Source organism: Geotrypetes seraphini, chromosome 17 (assembly GCF_902459505.1).
Source record: "Geotrypetes seraphini chromosome 17, aGeoSer1.1, whole genome shotgun sequence".
NCBI classification, from domain to species: domain Eukaryota; kingdom Metazoa; phylum Chordata; class Amphibia; order Gymnophiona; family Dermophiidae; genus Geotrypetes; species Geotrypetes seraphini.
In genome coordinates this window covers 24,302,059-24,324,562 of record NC_047100.1, presented here as the reverse complement: position 1 = coordinate 24,324,562, position 22,504 = coordinate 24,302,059, and the positions used below count along the sequence as shown (strand labels likewise).

The window sequence follows — 22,504 nt, the reverse complement described above, 5'->3', positions numbered from 1 at the left end:
TTGCCGGTTTAGATTATAACTCTTTCAAGCAGGGGTTGTTTTCTTACTTTTTGTGACTCTGTACAGCGCTGTGTGCGTCTGGCAGCACTATAGAAATAATTCATAATAGTAGTAGTAATAATAACAACTTTATTTTTATATATCGCCAAACCACAAACAGTTCTAAGCGGCTTACAAGGGAAGAGACTGTATACAGACAGCAGTAGTGTGAAGAGTTTCAGTCTTTGGGAAGCAGAGCAGAGATTGTAATGTCATAACGCCTCATTCCACCAATAAGAGCCAACCTCATCAGTGATGTCACAATGGCTTGATTGTCCTGTACTCCCCTCTGCCCTCCAACCCAGTTCCCTTAAATGTATCTATGACATCTTGTTTGTCCGTCTTGCCTGTTTAGATTGTAAGCTCTTTTGAGCAGGGACTGTTTTCTTACTCTTTGTGACCCTGTAAAGCGCTGCATGCGTCTGGTAACCGCTATGGAAATAATTAATAGCAGTAGTAGTAGATATAAATATGTATAAATATCTTTATCACTTATCTTAAGATTTAGTAAATGCCTCTCCCGACACGATCATGTTTTGCTTTTTTTGTTTCCCCACCATTGTACAAAATTCATATAGCTGCCATCAGTGTGTTTGTGAAATTGTGTTTCATTTTCATTTATATTTAATTTTGAGTGTGTTTGCACTTATTCACTAATTATTATGCACGTGGGAAGACCCCGTTATGGTGCCTGCATTGAGCTCTTTGCTCATGCATGGGTTGAAGCATTGAACGCTCGGCGTTTACCTGACTTATGCAATCCACATTGAGGACTTCTAAAAATTCTATTTAAATTATTTGTTTGAAAAATGTATTTATATTGTTTGAGTAGATTTGATGTGGAACCTTTTCTCTCAATCACCATGTACCCTAAGAACTAATATCAAGTTAATTATTTTATTACTAAGCATAGGTGCTAAGTCATAAAATTACCCACTTAAAGCATGCAGTGTGCAAATATTGATCCCCTTTTATCAAGCTGCGTTAGGGATTTTTAATTGCCCGTGGCTGTGGTAAAAGCTCCAACGCTCATAGAAAGGGAGCCATTGAGGGGTCACTCGGAGAAGTTGAAAAGGGACAGGTTTGGAACAAATGCTAGGAAGTTCTTTTTTACCCAGAGGGTGGTGGACGTATGGAACGCGCTTCCGGAGGTTGTGATAGGCCAGAGCACATTACAGGGGTTCAAGGAAGGTTTAGATGGGTTCCTAAAGGATAAGGGGATTGAGGGGTACAGATAGAAGTAAAGGTAGGTTATAGAAATGCTCAGAAACCACTTCACAGGTCATAGACCTGATGGGCCGCCGCAGGAGCGGACCGCTGGGCGCGATGGACCTCTGGTCTGACCCAGTGGAGGCAACTTCTTATGTTCTTATGAGGGAAAAATATAGGGCCTCATTTACAAATCCGCAGTAGCGACTCCTGCAAAGCAGCCCACTCAGTTCCTAAGGGCTGCATCGCATTTGCTGCGCCAGGACTCACTACTGCGGCTTTGTAAAAGGGGCCTATGGTTATTTATTTCTCATTTCATAACTCACTGTCTGTTTGCACTGCTAATAACTGTATATCAACTGCAATTATATTGCGTTACGCCTCTGATACAAAGCAATTACAGTAGAACAAATCACTTCTATTGACGGAATTGTTTGCCCATCTGCCTGGAACAATGGGTTAATTGTGTTTTGCAGAGAACATCTGAAATATAGAAATTGTTTCCTTAAAACTGAATTTAGCTACATTTCAGCCTGTTTTTTTTTATTTTAACATTTAAATATACTGTGCGGTGAGAAATCCACTGTTATTACTGCTCAAGGGTAGCTTCCGTTTCTGAAATTTGAGGTGCTTGTTTTTAATAAGGTAGAATTCCTATTTTGCTAATAGATTTTAATTCTAGTTTGTGTACACGAAACCATTTAATTTTCTTTTTTGATCGAAGTTTCTCATTCAAATCCTCCGAGACCCACCTAGCCACTCTGATTTTCTGAGTGTTTATAATTAATATGCATGAGATATATCTTTGCATGCAACTTCATCTTGCAAGTTGCATGCAAAGATACTGGCTACAATATGGATATCCTGAAAGCCAGTGTTGTTATCGAGGAAGGAGGAGCAGGAGGTGTTTTCAGTACCTCCTGCTCCCAATTTTTAAGGTACGGGGCAGGGGGGCCTGGAGGGGGAGAGGGCGCCTTCATGGCAGGAGGGAGTGGGCATCCCTCCTGCCTTTTTTTTCAGGTGGAGGGTGAGGGAGTTCCTTCAATGGCAGGAGGGAGCAGGCATCCCTCCTGCCATTTTTCCATGGGTCAGGGGTTGGGGTGGTGGTGGACGGTAGCTCAGGGTGCCGGTGCATGGCGCGAGGGGGGGGGCGTGTTTAACTCACGCATAATATCTGTTTTAATTAAAAAACTACAGAAGCCCTAACAGCAATGACAGGAGGCTGCTTCGCCTGTCAGTACTGTTAGGGCTCTGTGCATGTGTCAGTCGCTCACTGAGCGATTGAATCGGTGGATTTGCATCTGGATTAAAATCAAATTGGAGGAGCTACAGTAAGTGAAGAGTGACTCTGGGACATATTTACAATGCAGGGGCATTTTATATATTTTAAGCTACTAAGTTATTTTTACCTTAGTTAAAATGCTCTGTAACAGAATGCAGTAATTTATCTTTAGTTACATATATTTTATTGCTAGATCCTTTGTATTTTGATTGTCCTTATTTTTCTTTCTTTTATTGTTTTTGATACTATTTTTAATTATCTACATTTAGTTTTTCTCCATTTTCTTCTTAGGCACCTTAGCTTAGATTGTGCTCTTAATCTGGGACAGATAGGTTATTTTGATGTGCCTAATATTATAATTTAAATGTTTAAAAGAATTTTTATATTACACTTTCTTCTTTGTTGCATCTACTGTATTTTTCGCTCCATGAGACGCACCCCAGATTCAGAGGAGGAAAACAAGAAAAAAAACATTCTGAACCAAATTGTAGACTAATATATACCTGGCACCTTTAAATTCTGTCACAGTCCCCCCCCCCATCAATCATCACTTTTACATACCCCCCAGCACAGGGGTCTGCAACCTTTAAGACATAAAGAGCCACTTGGACCCGTTTTCGAAAAGAAAAAAAAACTTGGAGCCGCAAAACCATTATAAAACAAATCTAACACTGCATATATTGTTTCTTATCTTAATGCTATATACAGGATCACTAAATTGAAAATAAAATCATTTTTCCTACCTTTGCTATTTGGTGATTTCATGAGTCTCTGGTTGCACTTTCTCCTTCTGACTGTGCATCCAATCTTTCTTCCTTTCTTTCAGCCTCCTGTATGTTTCCTCTCCTCCAGACCTCATTCTCTCCCCCAACTTTTTCTTTCTGTCTCCCTGTTCCCCCTTCTTTCTGTCTCCGTGCCGTCCCCCAAGCCACTCGGTTTGCTGCCACCGCAATCGGGGAACAGCCCCCAAGCTACCGCCGTCCCAAGCTTTCCCTGCAGAAGTGTTGCGCTGACCAGCATTCCGCTCCCTGACGTCAATTCTGACGTAGGAGAGGAAGTTCCGGGCCAACAAGGCATTTCTTCTCATTCCATCCAGCCTGAGCCCCATCTCTCCTTGATCCAGCATTTCCCTTCTGTGTCTGTCAGAATTACCATTCCACCTATTTTCCAGCATCACCCTTCTTTGTGTCCATCTCACCTAAATCCCTATCTCACCACTTTTTCAGAATCTTCATTTGTCTCTGTCCTTGTCTTTACCCCATGTTCACCATTTGCCCTTTCAATGTCTTTATCTCCCCCCACACACTTTTTCAGCATTACTTCTATGTCTCTATTTCACCTCCTCTTCATGTCCCCTCTGTATCTCTATCCTTATTCAGTAGGTCCTGCTTACCCTTTCTCTTCTTTGTGTCACTATCTCCATTTTCAGCTTTCCCCCCTTTTCCTTTGTAAATGCACCCTGTAGCCAGAATCTTTCCACCCTCCCTCCACTCCGGCCCAGCCCAGTATGAAATATTTCCTTTTGTTTCCCTCCCCTCTCTCTTTCTCTCTCTCTTCTCCTCCCTCACCCACGAGTCCTGCATCTGGCCCTCTCCCTTCTACCTGCACCTGGCAACACCCCCCTGCTCCGCGGCTCTCTTCAGCAACTCGTCAGCAGCAGTGATCAAGACAAGCTGCCGACATCGAGGCCTTCCCTCTACGAGTCCCGCCTTTGTGGAAAAAGGAAGTTGAAACAAGCGGGACTCGCAGAGGGTAGGCCCCGAGGTCAGAAGCTGCTGCTGAGTTGCCGAAGAGAGCCGCGGAGCAGGGGATGTGGCCGGAAGCAGGTAGAAGGGAGAGGGAGATAGGAAGGCTGTAGATCTCCGGAGCATGACACCGACCCCGGCCAGGATGATTTCTTTTTCAGGCACCTTAAAGTCCAGCGTCGCGGCGGGAAATAGCCATGCTGAGCAGTGAGCTCAGCACTACACAAATGAAAGCCTTGCTTGCTGATTGGTCCGGCGGGGCGGGGCCGCCGGACCAATCAGCAAGCAAGGCTTTCATCTGTGTATGTGCTGAGCTCACTGCTCAGCATGGCTATTTCCCGCCGCGACGCCGGACTTAAGCTGCATGCCTGCGTGACACACTACCGGAGCCGCAGCAAAGGAGGAAAAGAGCCGCATGCGGCTCTGGAGCCGCAGGTTGCCGACCCCCGCCCCAGCACCTTTAAATTATGGTGGTTGGTGGACGGCTGCCTGCTGATAATGTCGGGGTCTGCGGTGCACAAGCTCGCTAATGCCTGGACCTGCGACACTTCCTAATTGCGCTGGTGCTTTGCTGGATGGCCTCCTGCTGTTTGTCGGGGTATGTCGGGGCCAGCAGCGCACAAGCACTACTGCTGCTTGGGCACGAGCCATTTCTGAATGGCTGCCTCTGTTCTCGCTGGCCCCAACATACCGGTAATCAGTAGGCAGCTGTCCAGCAAAGCATCAGCGACCTGCACAATTAGGAAGTGTCACGGGCCCAGGCATTAGCCCTCTTGTGCGTCGCGGGTCCCAACATAATCAGTAGGCAGCTGACCACCACAATTTAAAGGAATGGGGGTGGGGGGTGGTATATTTGCTTCATAAGATGTACCCTTATTTCCACTTACTATTTTTTGGGGAAAAAAGTACGGTAATTTATGTAACCACCTAGAACCGAAAGGCATTTGCACGGTATACAAATAAAAACTAATGTTATGTTATTTAAAGACCTGGCTCTTTGAGTGAGCGTTTTCTCTCTGATCCTGCCAATACCCTGCCTCCCTACAGGTATGTTTGGTTATTTTCTATGGCTGTGTTTCCTTTCCTATCGACCAATGGAGTTCTTGTCCTTTTTATTTTTAGTCCCTGAGCTGCTTAATTCTGCTTGCCAATCACAGTGGTACAGCAAATTACAAAATGAATGAATGAATACATAAATAAAATGGGGAGCCTTTCTAGCGCGGTCCATCGCGAGAGAAGCCCTTCATGAACTGAGTGACAGTGGCCCGGTTTGATCCTTGCTCAAGAAGAAAAAATTCATTTCTACAATCTTTCAAGCATGTAACAATGTGCTTTTGACGATGAAAATTGTTCTATAAATATTAATGGGTGTTTCAGCTGCTGTTTGGTGCACTGCGCGGCCTTTGTTAAAGATGATTGCTTCATAAGAAATGAAAGATATTCCATTAATGTGACATGATGCATTTTCAAACCTGCGGTAATTTTAGGGGTACAATAACTCAGAACGTAGTATGCGCTGGTACTTATGTATTTATTCACTTGATAGATTTATAGCATTGCCAGTCTTTAAACATTTCCCTTGGCAGATTACAAAGCGATATAAAATACACGAGTCACATTTGCAATTAACAAACATCAAAACAAAGGTGAAAAATGAGAATAAACAGGTGTGACTGTATTAAATACAAAAATAAATCAGATGCACAAGCTTAATAGGGTATCTCGGAGGTCTTCGGTAAGACATTAACCTTTTTCTGAAGGCTTAGATCAGGGGTGTCCAATGTCGGTCCTCGAGGGCCGCAATCCAGTTGGGTTTTCAGGATTTCCCCAATGAATATGCATGAGATCTATTAGCATACAATGAAAGCAGTGCATGCAAATAGACCTCATGTATATTCATTGGGGAAATCCTGAAAATCCGACTGGACTGCGGCCCTCGAGGACCGACATTGGACACCCCTGGCTTAGATAGTTGGGTTCAAAAAGGAATATTGGAAAAGGAGATCAATCTAATGATAGAGGCAGCTGCAGAAAAATCTGTTGTCTTCATTGCAACAAAGTTTTTTTTGATTAAGGGGGGGGACACAAGTTGGACTTTTTCTGTTGGCGTTGATTTTAAATACCTCCGATTTATTTTCCTTTCCTGTGGATGATGTTTAATTGTAATATGGTTGATATAGAATATTTAGCAATGCAACAAAATCTATAAATAATGGTTTTAATTATTTATTTATAAACTTTAAAATCTACAACCAAGGATAATTACACTTGGACAGAAATGTAATTCCATATTTATTTATTCATTCAATTTTCTATACCATTCTCCCTGGAGAGCTCAGAACGGTTTACGTGAATTAGTTCAGGTATTCAAACATTTTTCCCTGTCTGTCCCGGTGGGCTCACAATCTATCTCATATACCTCTAGGACCAAGTGACCTGTCCAAGGAGCAACACGTGTCAGAGCCCACAACCTCAGGGTGCCAACCTCTGCGCCAAGCTCTCAAACACAGTATGGTAGCATGGCAAACATTGTCTGACAGGGAAAACAGCAAAGCATGGTAAAAACATAATATGACAAAGCATGTGTAACACAGAATGACATGACTTGGCAAAATTCGTAAGGCAAGTGTTAGGAACATAAGAATTGCTGCTGCTGGGTCAGACCAGTGGTCCATTGTGGCCAGCAGTCTGCTCACGCGGCGGCCCCCAGGTCAAAGACCAGTGCTCTAAATGAGTCCAGCCTCACCTGCGTACGTTCCAGTCTCGCAGGAACTTGTCTAACTTTGCCTTGAATCCCTGGAGGTGTTTTCCCCTATAACAGCCTCCATAAGAGCGTTCCAGTTTTCTACCACTCTGGGTGAAGAAGAACTTCCTTACGTTCGTACGGAATCTCTATCCTCTTTCAACTTTAGAGAGTGCCCTCTCATTCTCTCTATCTTGGAGAGGGTGAACAACCTGTCTTTATCTACTAAGTCTATTCCCTTCATTATCTTGAATGTTTCGATCATGACCCCTCTCAGTCTCGTCTTTTCAAGGGAGAAGAGGCCCAGTTTCTTTAATCTCTCGCTGTACGGCAACTCCTCCAGCCCCTTAACCATCTTAGTCGCTCTTCTCTGGACCCTTTCGAGTAGTACCGTGTCCTTCTTCATGTACGGCGACCAGTGCTGGACGCAATACTCCAGGTGAGGGCGCACCATGGCCCGATACAGCGGCATGATAACCTTTTCCAATCTGTTTGTGATCCCCTTCTTAATCATGCCTAGCATTCTGTTCACCCTTTTCGCCACCGCCACACATTGCGTGAACAGCTTCATTGACTTGTCGATCAGAACTCCGAAGTCTCTTTTGTTACCGACATGCATCACTTTACACTTATCCATGTTGAACCTCATTTGCCATGTTGATGCCCATTTCTCGAGCTTGATTATGTCATGTTGCAGATCTTTGCAATCCCCCTGTGGCTTCACTACTCTAAATAACTTCGTATCGTCCGCAGATTTAATCACCTCACTTGTCGTACCAATGTCTGGATCGTTTATAAAGATGTTGAAGAGTATGGGTCCAAGCACCAAGCCCTGCGGCACCCCACTAGTGAAGCCCTTCTAGTCCGAGTATTGTCCATTTACCCCCACTCTCTGTTTCCTATGCTGCAGCCAGTTTTTAATCCACTTGAGTATTTCACCCTCGATTCCATGGCTTGCAATTTTCCGAAGTAGTCCTTCATGTGGAACCTTGTTGAACTTCTTCTGAAAATCCAGATATACAATGTCGACTGGGTCGCCCTTGTCTATCTGCCTGTTTACTACCTCGAAGAAGTGCAGCAAATTCGTGGAACAGCAAACACTGTGCAGCAGACATGACATGAGAGATTGACGCATGGTAGACAGTGTGGCAAACATAATATGGTTAATTAAATACTAATAATGTTGCCAGCCAGTGGTAAGGACGCATCTGAGAGAGAGAATCACTAATCACAAAAATTGTGTAGAAAAAAAAGCCTCATTGACAACAATCAATATTGATTTATAAGCTGGTCATTTTTACTTCTCATCGGCATAAAAAAAAAAAACTCCACAGAATATTAGTTACTCTCTAATCGGGCCACAGCCCACCTCTGTGCACAGGGCAAAAAAGGGAGAAGTACTTAGCTGTGTGACATGAAAACTTGATGGTACAGCTTCATATGCCTTCCACGATAACTCAGCAGAGCACTGTTGTACCGTCCACGTCCATTCACTGCTATCCAACAAGAGCCTTGTATCGCCATAACTGTCTGCCTCAGGGATGTTTATAACTGAAGCTCTCCGTACAGCCATGCTCTAACAGCGTAAGATGAAACTCCTAAATATAGCAGGATATGGGAACCGATTTCCAGGTTTCAAGTTTATTAATTGATTTGTTCAATCGCTTAATCTGATTTCTAAGCGATGTACAATAAAATATGCATACATAAGGAGACAAAAACATTACATACAGTTAATTAATTATAATATAAACAAAAGGAAAGAGGGGATGAAATCCATTTTTATAGTAAAGAAAAGACATACATGGTAAATACAAAAGGAAACTGGGAAGAGAAAAAAAAGAAATAAAAAATAAAATAACACTTTATAATAAAATTTAATTAAGTAGCAAATGCATCTTTAAATAAAAAGGTTTTTAATTCGCTTTTAAATTTCCCAAATACCTTCTCCTCCCGTAAAAACATGGGAAGCGCATTCCAAATCTGGGGAGCTGTACATGAAAAGATAAATTGTCTTCTTGTACTAATAATTTTTAGTGAAGGAATTGATAAAAGGTTCCGTTCACTAGATCGTAAGGTTCTTTTAACTGAATATGGGATAAGCAACCTAAATAAAAATGCTGGAGTCTTATTTTCTAATGTTTTAAAAATAATTGTACATAATTTATGCGTAATTCTATGAATGACTGGGAGCCAATGAGCCTTTTTAAGGAGTGGTGTCACATGATCAAATTTTTTAGATTTTGTTATTAATTTAATAGAAGCATTTTGAATAATTTGTAATCGTTTAATTTCTTGTAAAGCAATTCCTGTAAATAATGAATTGCAATAATCGATTTTAGACATCACCAGAGAGTGGATAAGAATATTAAGTGCTTTGGGACAGAGAAATTTAGAAATAGATCGAATTTTCCGCAACCTATAGAAGGTAGTTTTAACAATACTACTAATCAGCCGGGTCACATGATGCTTCAATCTGACAAGGACCAATCAGACTTATCCAAAAAAAACCGCACACCATTCAATGTGCTAATTAAGGCTGTAAAGTATTAGAAAAGAAAATCCACGGTCCGTTTGACGTCACTTCTTCGGTCCGTAGTGGTGATATGTTCTAATGCACTGTATTTAAAGCCATCAAAATTATGTTTCATAGTAGCACCGTGATGTGTCAAAATGTCTATCTCTTTCTTATTGACTATGTTAGATCGATGCTCAAAAAGTCTTATTTTAAGTCTCCTGGTTGTATAACCAATATACACCAGTTTAGAGGGGCATATCGTCACATACACTACCCCTTCGCAAGTAGTGAAATTTCACAGAGCGATCTTTTTTTTCTGCCTGGGATATATACCTCCGTTCCCTCAGGCATATTTAGACATCTGCCACACGCATCGTGGCCCACTCTTCCAGTCGCTGTAGAAAGCCACAAATCTGCTTTACATCAAAAAAAATTCCGATTCCTAGAAAAATAAATTTTACCCTCCGCTTCTTGGAAACATGGTTTAGCTTGTAGCTTAGGCCAAAGATCTTTTCTTCTTCCTAGCCGCTGTGCCACTGAAGAAAATTTTAGAATGCATGGAATCGCATCATCACGTTTCTTAACCCGATAATCTAGAAGTTGATCACGTGGGCTATACCGTGCACGTCTATATGCTTTAGACACAGCTGACTTAGGATAACCTCTTTCATAATAGCGGCGTTTCAGACTTTCAGCTTGTAGTTTAAATTCTTCTGTAGTTTGACAGATACGTCTGAAGCGGAAAAACTGGGAAGTAGGTAAATTGTTCTTAAAAGGGTTTGGGTGCATGCTAGAATATTCAAGCAGTGTATTTCGATCTGATGTAGTAAAGAACTTATTCTATTGTCTAGAAATCTTAACGTCCAGGAATACCACCCCATCAGGGCCATTGGGGTTGTAGATAGCTGGGTATAGTAGGTTTTTGGGGGGGCTCACCCTGGCTTTCGAGGGAATTGTGGTGAGATGTCTATGTGGCACCCTTTTTGTGAAGTTCACAGCAGTGCCCTGTAAGGTGCTCCACTATTCTGTTGTCATGTCTGGGTGGCCAGTTCATCACTACTTTGCTGGCTCCTCCCACGTCTAAAAAGTCTTGTTCTAGGCATTTGAGACTTGAATGATTTTTGGGACGAGAATGTAGTATAATACTAGCGGTCAAACGGCTGGACATAGAGGCAGACGATTTAAAAAAAAAAAAAAAAATGGGGATGTATTTTTTGAGAATGGACTTTGGGCGACTAACACCCTAGGCCCAAAACGGACTTAAACATTTGTTTTGATTATGCCCCTCCCCATTTTAACTGTACATCTTCATCTGCACAAAAATCTTTTTTTTTTAATATCATCTGATGGTCCTTAACACTCCTCTAAGAAAATTATAAAAGTGTTAATAATTTGGAAATATGAATGTGTGTATATACAGTGGAACCTTGGTTTACGAGCATAATTTGTTCCAGAAGCATGCTCGTAAACCAAAATACTCGTATATCAAAGCAAGTTTCCCCATAGGAAATAATGGAAACTCGCTTTGATACGTTCCCCACCCCCGAGGCCAGCGGCGCTGCTCCCCCTCCGCACGAACTGGCACCCCCCGCCCGACCAACTTGAACTCACCCCCCCTCCCCCCCTGTCTGGCACCAGCACGCAGTCCACAGGACGTCCCGGTACCGCTTGAAGATCTTCTTCCTGCCTCTGCCGGCTTTGAACATGCATCTGCGCATGCTCCAGCCTTTCTAATTCTCGGCGAGATACATGCTCAAAGTCGGCAGATGCAGGAAGAAGATCTTCAAGCGGCACCGGCACGTCCTGTGGGCTGCATGCCGGTGCCAGACGGGGGGAGGGGGGGTGAGTTAAATTTGGTCGGGCTTAGGGTTCCTGTTCTCACAGGGGGGTGCCGATTCGAGCTGGGGGGAGGGCCTTTGCGAGTGGGGGGAGCGATGCCAGTTCTCATGCCGGTGTCGCTGGTTCTCGGGGTGGGTGCTCACAAATCGAGTCAACACTCTGTTTGCGAGACAAGTTTTGCAAGAATGTTTTGCTCGTCTTGCAAAACACTCGCAAACCGAGGTTTGACCGTATATTTATAAATATGTATGTGTATATATGTGTGCATATATATATATATATATATATACACACACACATATATACACACACACACACAGTACTCCTCTGAAATTCACGGGGGTTCCGCTGCAGGAACCCCTGCGAATTTTGAAAAAACGCTTTTGGGGAGGCAGGAGAGGGCAGCTGGAGTGCCGGCGGGTGAAGACAATCACTCGCAGTCTGCTCCGACCGCCTCTTCCTGTAGTAAAGTTGGGCTACACCCATCAGGAGCTGCTTTGACACGCAGCTCCTGATTGGTGTAGCCCGGCTTTACTTACAGGAAGAGGCGGTCGAAGCAGACCGCGAGTGAGCGAGTCCGTGAACCGCAAAGGAACACTGTATGTGTATGTATATATAATATTTGCCATTTGGCTACAGCAATTTAGGATCATATTATTGGTTCTGCCCAACAGCTGCACCCATCACTCTTTGAAGGTCCCAATTACCCATTCTTAAACTCAGGTTTGTCAGATCTCCATTATGCCAACCATATAGATCTCCAAGCATGATGTAGCCATGGTTTATAACCACATTTCATCCCAGGTATTACTGACCATATTCAACTTACCAGTCAAGATGTTTTCCCTTTCCCCCGAGCTATATAGCACCCTTACAGATATTTGCGAGAATGTAACTCCAAGCTGAAGTATCCCTGGCCTCAACATAACAAATTGCCTCCCGTGTCTCTGGGTGACTTGAGAGACATCAGGAAAATCTCTTAATTTTCATTCCATGAAAAAAAATTCTTCTCTGTGTCTAAAAAATAAGTTCAACCATCTCTGCATATCCGGAGATAATGCTTCTGTGGCAATTAGAATGGAGCTCAAAGATTCATTATCGGGTGTGTCTAAGATAGCAGACATATCCCGAGGAATGTCAAAATTGTGGAGCAGAGAACCTTTCTGCAGCTTGCCAAGGGTCGTTGGTAGAGCATTACAAATGAGAAGTATGCGCAGCTTGTGTGTTAAGAGAGGACTTTTTGGCTTCTCATTCTCCATATGCATGCATTCAGTTATACAGGATGTCATGGATACAGTTAAGGGGAAGGGTTATCTGATGGCTGGGTTGAAAAGCAGAGGAGAGTCCAGGACAATCAAGCCATTGTGACATCACTGATGAGGTTGGCTCTTATTGGTGGAACGAGGCATTATGACATCACAATCTCAGCTCTATTTCCCAAAGACTGAAACTCTTTACACTACTAGTACTAGGAATTATTTCTATAGCATTATCAGACGTACACAACACTGTGCAGAGTCACAGAGAAGACAGTCCATGCCCAAAAGAGCTTACAATCTAAACGGCCAAGAAAGACAAACAGGATGTCGTGCATCCAGTTAAGGGGAACAGTTAATCAGCTGGCTGGGTTGGAGGGCAGAGTAGGGTTAAGAATTGAAGATTATATCAAAAAGGTGGGTTTTCAGTCTGCTTTTAAACAAGGGAAGGGAAGGGGCTTAGTGTGTAAAGTTATTGTGTAAATTTGTAATAACTATATAAGTGAACAGAATTGCAATCCTATAATCTGATGTTAAAGGAGCTGACTCTGAAATATCCTGTGTATGGCACTGTGAAATCCACAGAGCGCTCGTGCAACTACATGAGCTAGACTTTTGATTTCCTTCCACCTTCGTCATCCCTCCTGGGCACTGGTCTCTGAAGAAATGAATCCTCTTTTCTCTAATTACGTAAAGTGTTGCTCTTTAGACTGTTCCAGTGAAGGCATTGTTACAGTAAAGTACTTGCATATTTCAGAAGCTGTAAATTATTTTCTTCCCATTGAGCTCTTTGATTGTGCTCTTGACCTTTCCCTTAATATCGTGTCCTGTCGGTTCTTTAGAACAACAAGAAAATGTTTTGCTACGGTTAATAAATGTTACATTTTTCTTCACAGTTGTCTGCTTTGATGCAAAAATAAACTTTGACGACAATGCTGAATTTAGACAAGAAGAAATATTTGCCATGGATGATACATCGGAGAATGATCCTATAGAAACTGAGGCTGCCAACTATGACTTGAAGTACATCGGCATGGACGGCAATATTGCCTGCTTTGGTAAAGAAATGCATTTTGATAATATTTATGTAAAGTAAAATAGATACACGGTAAATATATTTGCATTCCAGTTCCTGTAGTTCACAAAGCTCTGCAACTTTTTTGGTCTAGTTTCACACTGGAAAAATTGAGAACAAAGAATAGCCTTACTGGGTCAGACCAATGGTCCATCTAGTCCAGTAGTCCGTTCTCACAGTGGCTAATCCAGGTCTCTAGTACCTGGCCAAAACCCAAGGAGTACCGACATTCCATTATCTCAGAGTAAGCAAGATTCCGGAACTCCAAAGAGTACAACATTCCATGTGGAATCACCAAAGAGTAGGAACATTCCATGCTACCGATCCAGGGCAAGCAGTGGCTTCCCCCATGTCTTTCTCAATAACAGACTATGGACTTTTCCTCCAGGAATTTGTCCAAAACCTTTCTTAAAACCAGCTACGCTATCCGCCCTTACCACAACCTCTGGTTCAACGCGTTCCAGAGCTTAACTATTCTCTGAGTGAAAAAAATAAAAGTATTTCCCTGTAACTTCGAGTGCCTTTGTCATTTTTGATGGAGTGACAAAGTGCAAGCTGAACACATGACTAAGCTTGGCATGTTACTCCTTCTCGAACAACCTAGTTCTCTCAGAAGCCATCTTGCCCAGTCACCTAGGCATTTGGGTTGACATGGCTGATCCAGACCTGGAGGAACTGCCACATGGAAAACCTCTGATGCACGATGGTGGGAAAAGCAAGGTCATGCAACAGCATGGCACGGGGGAAAATGGAGATTTGGGGCGCCTCAGTGGGTTATCATATTATAGTGACCAATGGACTTCTTCCTTGGCCAACCTGTTCTATGTCTATCTGTTTGTTCTTCTTTGCGTCTATTTGTCCGTGCTCATGTGTGCCTAATATGTGCTATTTCTGCATAGAGAGGCATATGGAATAAAGCGCCCACGTGTGCTTGATAAAGTCATGCATAAAAGGATTTCACAATTAAAAGACAAACAAGGGCGAGTCAAAAATTAAAGGCCATTATCAATAACCGGAACAGAGCTAGCAAGATGCCACGTATGTACTCGTATATTGCCTGTTGGATAGCTCGTCCATGCACAGTGCAGCGCTCTGCCTTTAGTCATGTGGCAGCCACGAGGTCAGAAACAGACCTTATGGGCACCCCTGCTCTAGATCTTAAAGAATTTCCCTGTAACTTCAAGTGTATGATGATCAAATACAATATCCTTAATATCCGAGACTCTTGTTAGGTTATAGAGAAAGAAATGAGGACCACTTTGAAAACCCGCTTCTCCCCAGAGGAAACATTTTCAGCCAGTTCCTTGAATTTTTTTTTTCTTTTTTACCGTTTCCAGTGAAAAAACTTACACAGTTGAGAAATAAGATATTTTACTTATTTAATTTCAGGAGTGCGATTCTCATAATAAATTAATTTAGTGGTACAGAGATTTCAGTTTTGTCGCATTTGCCATTAGAAAATAAGATTTGTAGCTCTTTTTAAAACCATTATATTCAGGATCGTAACATTTTTCACTCTGCCAATTTCCAATTCAGCACGACAGACAGCTGCAATAAATCAGCATATTTTCCCAAAAAAAGAAGTAATTGTAAGATTTGAGAACTCTTCGTCCCACCTCCCTCAACTTTTAGCACCTTTACACTAAATTTAAGCACGAAAGGTAATGCTTTGAAAACTTTAAGCGCAAGGCAATAGCCCCTTCTCAGTGATAATTGTTCTGCATCTGCTTTCTCTCTGCTGTCATCACTTATCTGTCATCCTGCGTGTTCTCCTTAATTGTTTGATATGCCGAAGTGTGGCTTGCTGTGAATTAGAGAGCGAGAGGGAGAGAGGCATCCAGGCACAGTAGAGAAAGCAAAGGCTCCTTTAGCCAGGACCAGGGGTGGTCCGGCTTACCAGCTGCTTCACTAACTATGCCGTATGTATCTGGCAAAAGAAACAAGTGTTATGTTATATTGTGTTAATTGGGTTTTCTATTCCGCCTTTACCTATTCAGATCAAGTTGGATTATATTACAGGAGGTTGGGTCCGTTATCCAGGAAATTGCAATGGACAGATTGACGTGGATATTCAATAGCGTTGCTAGTACAGGTAGATCAGTATTATTAATACAGTTAAGTCATAGTTTCAGCTGTATAGTTATAAGTACAAGTAGGTCATTGTTGGTTCTCCGATTTGTCCTGGGAGTTGCATTAGACAGTTTGGGAATGTGCTTTTACCGTTTCAGTTACTTCAGGGTTGGCCCCTCTATTTTGGTACAGAAATGCTTTTAGAAGTTTTCTAAACGTGAGGTAGTGTAAATAGTGGCCGATTCCAACATATTGCTAATTGATATTGGATGGCTAGGGTAATTTGCCTTGTAGACTTTATATTGTTGGGAATTTTAAGTGGAAAAGATTTCTGGTGGAGAAGCATGGGTGAGGTAGAATACTGTAAATTGAACATTTATTTATCAAATCTAGGTACTAACGAGGAGCTGTCATAAATGTTAGTGCCCAAGAAAACAAAAAGAAAGAGGTAGCACAAATGGCCTGATGAACGGGGACCAAAGATGATTATTTCAATAAGGATCTTCTTTGTCTCCGTTCTTGAGGCCATTTGTGCTTTTTTGTTGCATAAATGTTAGTGTCTAGATTTAGGCCTGCCAGTGCAGGGTTACACCAGTAGTCTTATAAGGACCTTTGCTTGCATTCCTGTCTTTATAGAATACAGTGTTCCCCCCCACTCATTCGCGGTCTGCTCCGACCGCCTCTTCCTGTAGTAAAGTCGGGCTACACCAATCAGGAGTTGCGTGTCAAAGCAGCTCCTGATTGGTGTAGCCCGACTTTACTACAGGAAGAGGCGGTCGGAGCAGACCGTGCGTGATTTCCTTCACCCGCCGGCGCTCCAGCTGCCCTCTCCTGCCTCCCCTGCCTAAAAAACGCATTCGCGGTTTTTCAAAATTCTCATGAATTTCGGGGGGAGTACTGTAGGCTTACTTTCCATGTTATTTTGGCATCTGTTACAGAATTCACCTTTGGATGCAGAGGTACACTGAATAAGGATAGTGACTCCCGTGTCTTTTTCCTTGCTTGCTGAGGCTCTGTTGTAACTACTTTAAAAGTACACCGTTAATGGCCTGAGCTACAAATCAATGAAGTGTAGATGTGGAAAAGTAGCATAAGAGTTGATAAGAGCCCTTTCCTGTTTGTATGGTACCCTGGTTACTTTTCAGGTGTCCGGGTTACTCGTTTTATAGAGCACTAAAGAGGTCTTTGTTTTAACAGTGAATGGCGCTGGCCTTGCTATGGCAACGTGTGACATCATTGACCTCCACGGCGGAAAACCTGCCAATTTCCTAGACCTCGGGGGCGGAGTTCAGGAATCACAAGTGTATCAGGCGTTCAAGCTGCTCTCTGCTGATCCTCGGGTAATATATTCTCTTTCTTGGGGGCGCAGAGAGGATTTTTTTTTTTTTTTTTTGCTATGATTGGGAAATGCTGAGCCATGTTTGATTATAGGTTTCTCGTTTTCATGTTTGTCAACACAGTTTTTTAGAAACATCATTGGTGCAATTCTATACATTGGCATTAACATTTATTTATGTGTGTAATGCATGTGTAAATGTTTAGAATATTAATAGTTATGCATGTTTAGGCCAGCAGGTCACCTAAGCATGCTATTCTGCAAATAGCCACTTATATAGTACGCTGGGGCAAAAAGGGCAACTGCCAGGGGTCCCTGTGGGCTGGGATGTTCTTGTCTTCTCCCCACCATGTTCTGAAGCCCCCCCTTCACCGTATAAAATGCAAAGGGGTCACCGTCACAGCAGCAATTCTCTAGCGCGGATCGCGGCTTCCTTGGTGCTGTTCCTCTGCCACAACTTCCTGTTTCTACTTGGGCAGACTGAAGCATAAGAAAGCACCGAAGAAGCTACGCCAGCAACTCCTTTGCATTTTAAAAGGGAAGAGGGGCTTCGGAATGGGGTGAGGGGGGGAAGGAAAGGACATCCCGGCCCATGGGCCCTGTGGAGCAGCTGACTTTTAAATGAAAGGAAGGATGCTGGCTGGGAGAGCATGTGTTGGACCTGGGATGGGGAAGGGAGTGATACTGTATGGGAGGGCTTTTGGTGGGTGAGGAAATTGAGGGAGGGGGCAGGAATTGGAGGCTCTCCTCCTTAATTTCTGCGCCTTGGGCTCCCAGCATGTCTTAACACCAGCCCTGCTCCCCTATACACGTGTGACTTAAAGAATGCTTTAAGTTACATTGGTTTCTGCCGCTCTTAGACCAGCTCTGCGGCTCACCTAAATGCTCATATCGCTGTTAGGTGTTAATTCAATTTTGCTTGTACCTGTGTTCCTGTTTAAAATAGCTCCTTCCATGTGGCCTCTGAATTTCAAATTGTAGACGCCCTATAGTAGAACTGAAGGGGTAGTTTTATAAAGTGATTCATGAAAGTGAGGAGTTGAAAGGAGGCGACTCTAGGGCACTTGGAGGGGAATGACAGAGAAGGGAGGACCGGGAGACCTAGGGAGAATGAGCGAGACTAGTTAAGGACTTGATGAAGGAAGAGAGAGAAGGAAAAGTAGCAGAGACCAAAGCTGCTTAGTAGGCAAAGGAGACATGCAGTGTCCTTGGGCGCACGTGTGAAATGCCACTGGCTGCCTGATCTCGGAGTTAGAAGGGGTCACTCTACCCTGCTCAGAGGAGAGGCAGAATCTGAGAGTTTTTCCGCCACAGGCCGACTTATACACTATGTCTGCCCCAAACCCCCTCCATATTCGCGGGGGTTTGGGGCAGAGACAGCCCGTGAATATTAAAAAAACGCGAATAATAGGTTCTGCCCCTAACCCCCACTTCCCCTGGCTATTTTAAGCCCTGAAAGCCCCCCCTTAAGCCTTACCTGGTGGTCTAGCGGGTTTTCGGGGCAGCAGCGATCTGCCTACGTTCCTGCCCCGTGCAGATTGCTCACAGGAAATGGCTGCCTTGAGCTCCCGTAGTCTCTCGAGCCATTTCCTGTGAGCGATCTGCACGGGGCAGGAGCGTGGGAAGATCGCTCCTGCCCCGAAAACCCGCTAGACCACCAGGTAAGGCTTAAGGGGGGGCTTAAAATAGCCTGAAAAATGAAAATGTATTTTTTTATTTAAAACCACGAATAAGCGAATCCGTAGATATGGAATTCGCAAATACGGAGGGGGAAGTGTACATATTAGCTATTATATATGCACTGTTCTTTTTAACTGAAACCGTACAAAGCTATGATCAATATTCTCATTTTTCCCCTCTCAACTCCAGCATCATGTTTGATGCTGTTTTTTGTGTATACGCCATTAACAACGTGTCAATTCTTATTTCCTGAAGAGTTATCTGTCGTTGAAATGAGGCATGACCTAGCTGCTTCAGCTGTCTTGATGTAAGATTTTTCTACTTGACATTTATTAGCACCATCAGCATCATTTTAGGTGAAGATAACTTAAGATGTAAAAGAATTTGGTTGTTGATAGACCAAAGAATGTTATATTGCCAATGTTTCATATCTTTATGTTTAGGAGTGGAGGAGTGGCCTCGGCATACCGACGTTGCGGGTTTGATCCCCATGTCATTCCCTGTGACCCTGGGCAAGTCACTTAACTCTCTGTTCAATTACTCAATGAGCGAAGAAATATTTTCTCCAGTTTGTTTTAAATCTACTACTTAGTAGCTTCATCGCTTGTCCCTTAATCCTAGCATTTTTGGAAAGAATAAACAAGCAGTTCACGTCTACCCATTCCATTCCACTCAGTATTTCATGGATCTCTTATCATATCTCCCCTGAGTTATTAAGATACTTAGGGGTTCTTTGAATAAGATACACTAACCGATTTGGCATGCGCTAAATGCGCACCTTAATAAAAGGACCCCTAAGTCTTAGTAGAAGTATAGGGTTACAACCTCTCCAACCCCACACTAGCTCTGATGTAAACAAAATAAATAAAAAAAACTTTTCCTCTCTCTCTTAGGCCCTAGTTCACGCCTGCTGTCTAACACCAGCTCTGGCGGGCCAGCTTAAATGCAAATATGAAATTGGTGGGTCAAATGTTATTACACCGTGGGCCAGAGTTTATTAGTATAAAATGATAAAGAAAACAAGAACCAGCATTAGCGCTGGCAAGTTAGATACAAAGCTTTGATAAGGAATGCTGAAAGAGAATTTGAAAAAAGACTCCATAATAAAGACTTGTAGACACATTAGAAGCAGAAGGCCTGTGAAGGATATGATCAGAGGAAAGTTTTAAGACTTCAATTAAGTACTGCTTCAAGGGGAGAAATGGCCATATTTTTAGGGAAATTCAGTTCAATCTTTGGTTGTAATTTTCTATCTACTCCACTCTTCTATTTAATGAGATTTTATCCTTCACAATATTAGTTGTTAAATCTTGTAATTTCTTAATATCTTGCTTAATTACCGACACTGTAATTAAGCAAAGATATTAAGAAATTACAAAATTTAACAGCTAATAAATCTCATTAAATAGAGTGGAATAGATAGAAAATTACAACCAAAGATTGAACTTGCGTTTCCTGAATTTCCCTAAAAATATGATCATTTCTCCCCTTGAAGCAGTACTTAATTGAAGTCTTAAAACTTTCCTCTGATCCATTCCCACCAGTTAATTATGCTTATTTTATTCCTTTGAAGGCTTTGGGAGAAAATACTGAAACTGTTGTATTAAACGCTATTAGACAAGAAACTCTTGATGTCTCCGATGTACTTGAGACTTCCTTGTCTGAAAGGAGCTACTTTACTAGTCTCTTTGGTTTTTCTACAAGATGTGAACTCAATTATGAGATTATATTTTCAGAACTCTTCAAGTTTTATTTTATGGAAAGAAGATATTGTTATGTCCGGATGTTACCCGACAGACTCAGGAGCGGCACAAACTTTTCCTAATGATAAGATTGGAAACCTTAGCACTCGGAGCTTCATTTTTTTCTGGTATACCCTTGTAAATGTATAAGTAAGTTTTACGGGGGTGTAATATGTATTCTTTATGCCTGAGCAATTGAGAGCTTTTTTAGATTTGAAGAAGTTATTAACTGAAGCCAGCTAATTTTGTGTTGGAATATTGTAATAGGGAAAGAGTTCCTGCTAATGCCTTTTCTTTTGTCACTGGGACAAATTTGTCCCCGCAGGAACTCAATTTCCCCTGTCCCGTTCCCATGAGTTTTGTCCCTGTCCCTGCTCCATTCCTGTAAGCTATGCCTTAACTGCACAGACCTCGAACACTTATGATATTAAAGTGTTTGAGGGTTGTGCAGATGAGGATGGAGCTTGCAAGAATGGGGCAGGGACAGGAAAAATTTGGCCCCCGTGTCATTCTCTACTCTTCACTAATTTTTACCATCTCCCCCAATATAGTGGTCTAAGGAAGGTACAATTCAAAGTTTTTTGCTATTACTTCTTTTGAAATTTCAGTCTATTTCCAAAGCAAGAGTTATCTTGTATATTTTTGCAAAATTAAAAAAAAAAAAAAAGTTACAGGTAGCAGAGCTTGTGTTTTGCATGGATGGTCTCTTCCTCCCAGAGGGCATGTGCTGCTTTGTTTTTAGCATGTACTATTTTGCTGTCGGGAACGCAGATAAACCCATGAGCACAATATAAGCATATTTCTTCTGTGGGCTTTAGAGCGGGAATCGCATAAATTGCCTTCAGCGTGAAGTAGGTTCTGTATGGACACGCTTAATTTGTTCTCCATGGTTTAAGATCCTTTATTCCCCCCCCCCCTCCAACTAGCTGACAGAAATGAAAGTTGAAGATGACTGCCTGTACCATGCAATAGTTTTTCTTATTCAGAATGACTGTTTACTTGTCATTGGCAGAGAGTGATGTTGACTGCAAACTTTCCATCAGCGCAGCAAAGTACTGTACACAGACGTCTTTTTAACACATTTAAATGGAATAAATAATGTCAAATACTGAAGAAGCCTAATTTGTTTTCACGCCGGGCTACCTCTTAGCCCAAACACAGATTATTGCCATAGGAGTACGAGAAAACCATTTCCACTGCTGTCACTAAAGCTTAAAACTGCTCACGCAAGTCAAAAGCTTCTCTACCCACTAAGAATATGGAAAAGCAAAGGAATGTCAGTGGGTACACTTCCATTAAGAATGCACTGAGCATGGTATCTGCAGTATCGGTTCTTCTATTTTTTTTTTAATGCATTTAAGCCACTGCCCTGGGTTCAGACGAGGGTGTGATTCAAGGGGTCATTTACTAATGGCATTCATTAATGCCATTAGGATACCTTTTTTTTTTTTTTGTCATATGGATTGAGACTTGTTGCAAATAACACATTAGCGCATTAAGGGATTTGATTACTAAAGTCGTTAGGCCCCACCCAGTGCATCCCAGACAAAAATGACCCAGTGAAGATGGCGGCACCCAAAAGCAAGAGGCATTCCCTCTGCCTCCTACCAGAAGTAGGGAGGGGGTGAGGTGTGGGGCATCACTGTTTATTAATTTTTATTTCAGTTTTATATCCCGTCCTACCCAGGAGCTCAGAACGGGTCACAGTAGTACATTCACAGTGCTTGGGAGGGTGTGGATGGGCTGGAGTAGGTTTTGACGGAGATTTTGGCAGTTGGAACCCAAGCACAGTACCGGGTAGAGCTTTGGGTTCTTGCCCAGAAATAGCTAAGAAGGAAAAATTTAAATTGAATCAGGTTGGGCAGGCTGGATGGACCATTCAGGTCTTTATCTGCCGTCATCTACTATGTTATTATGTTGGGGTGCAAGGCTAGTGGTACATTCTATATTGTAGGGAAGAAACAATACAA

At 42.5% G+C, this 22,504-nt stretch overlaps 1 protein-coding gene across 1 annotated transcript in view; it reads left to right on the top strand.

Annotated features, from left to right (window-relative positions):
- The window catches only part of SUCLG2 (succinate-CoA ligase GDP-forming subunit beta), a 185,600-nt gene that overhangs the window by 73,634 nt on the left and 89,462 nt on the right, over positions 1-22,504 (top strand). Inside the window, exons 8-9 of the mRNA XM_033926731.1 lie at positions 13,528-13,689; positions 16,974-17,116. Of these exons, the coding sequence (XP_033782622.1) occupies positions 13,528-13,689; positions 16,974-17,116 (305 nt within the window). The remainder of the gene's footprint in view (positions 1-13,527; positions 13,690-16,973; positions 17,117-22,504) is intronic.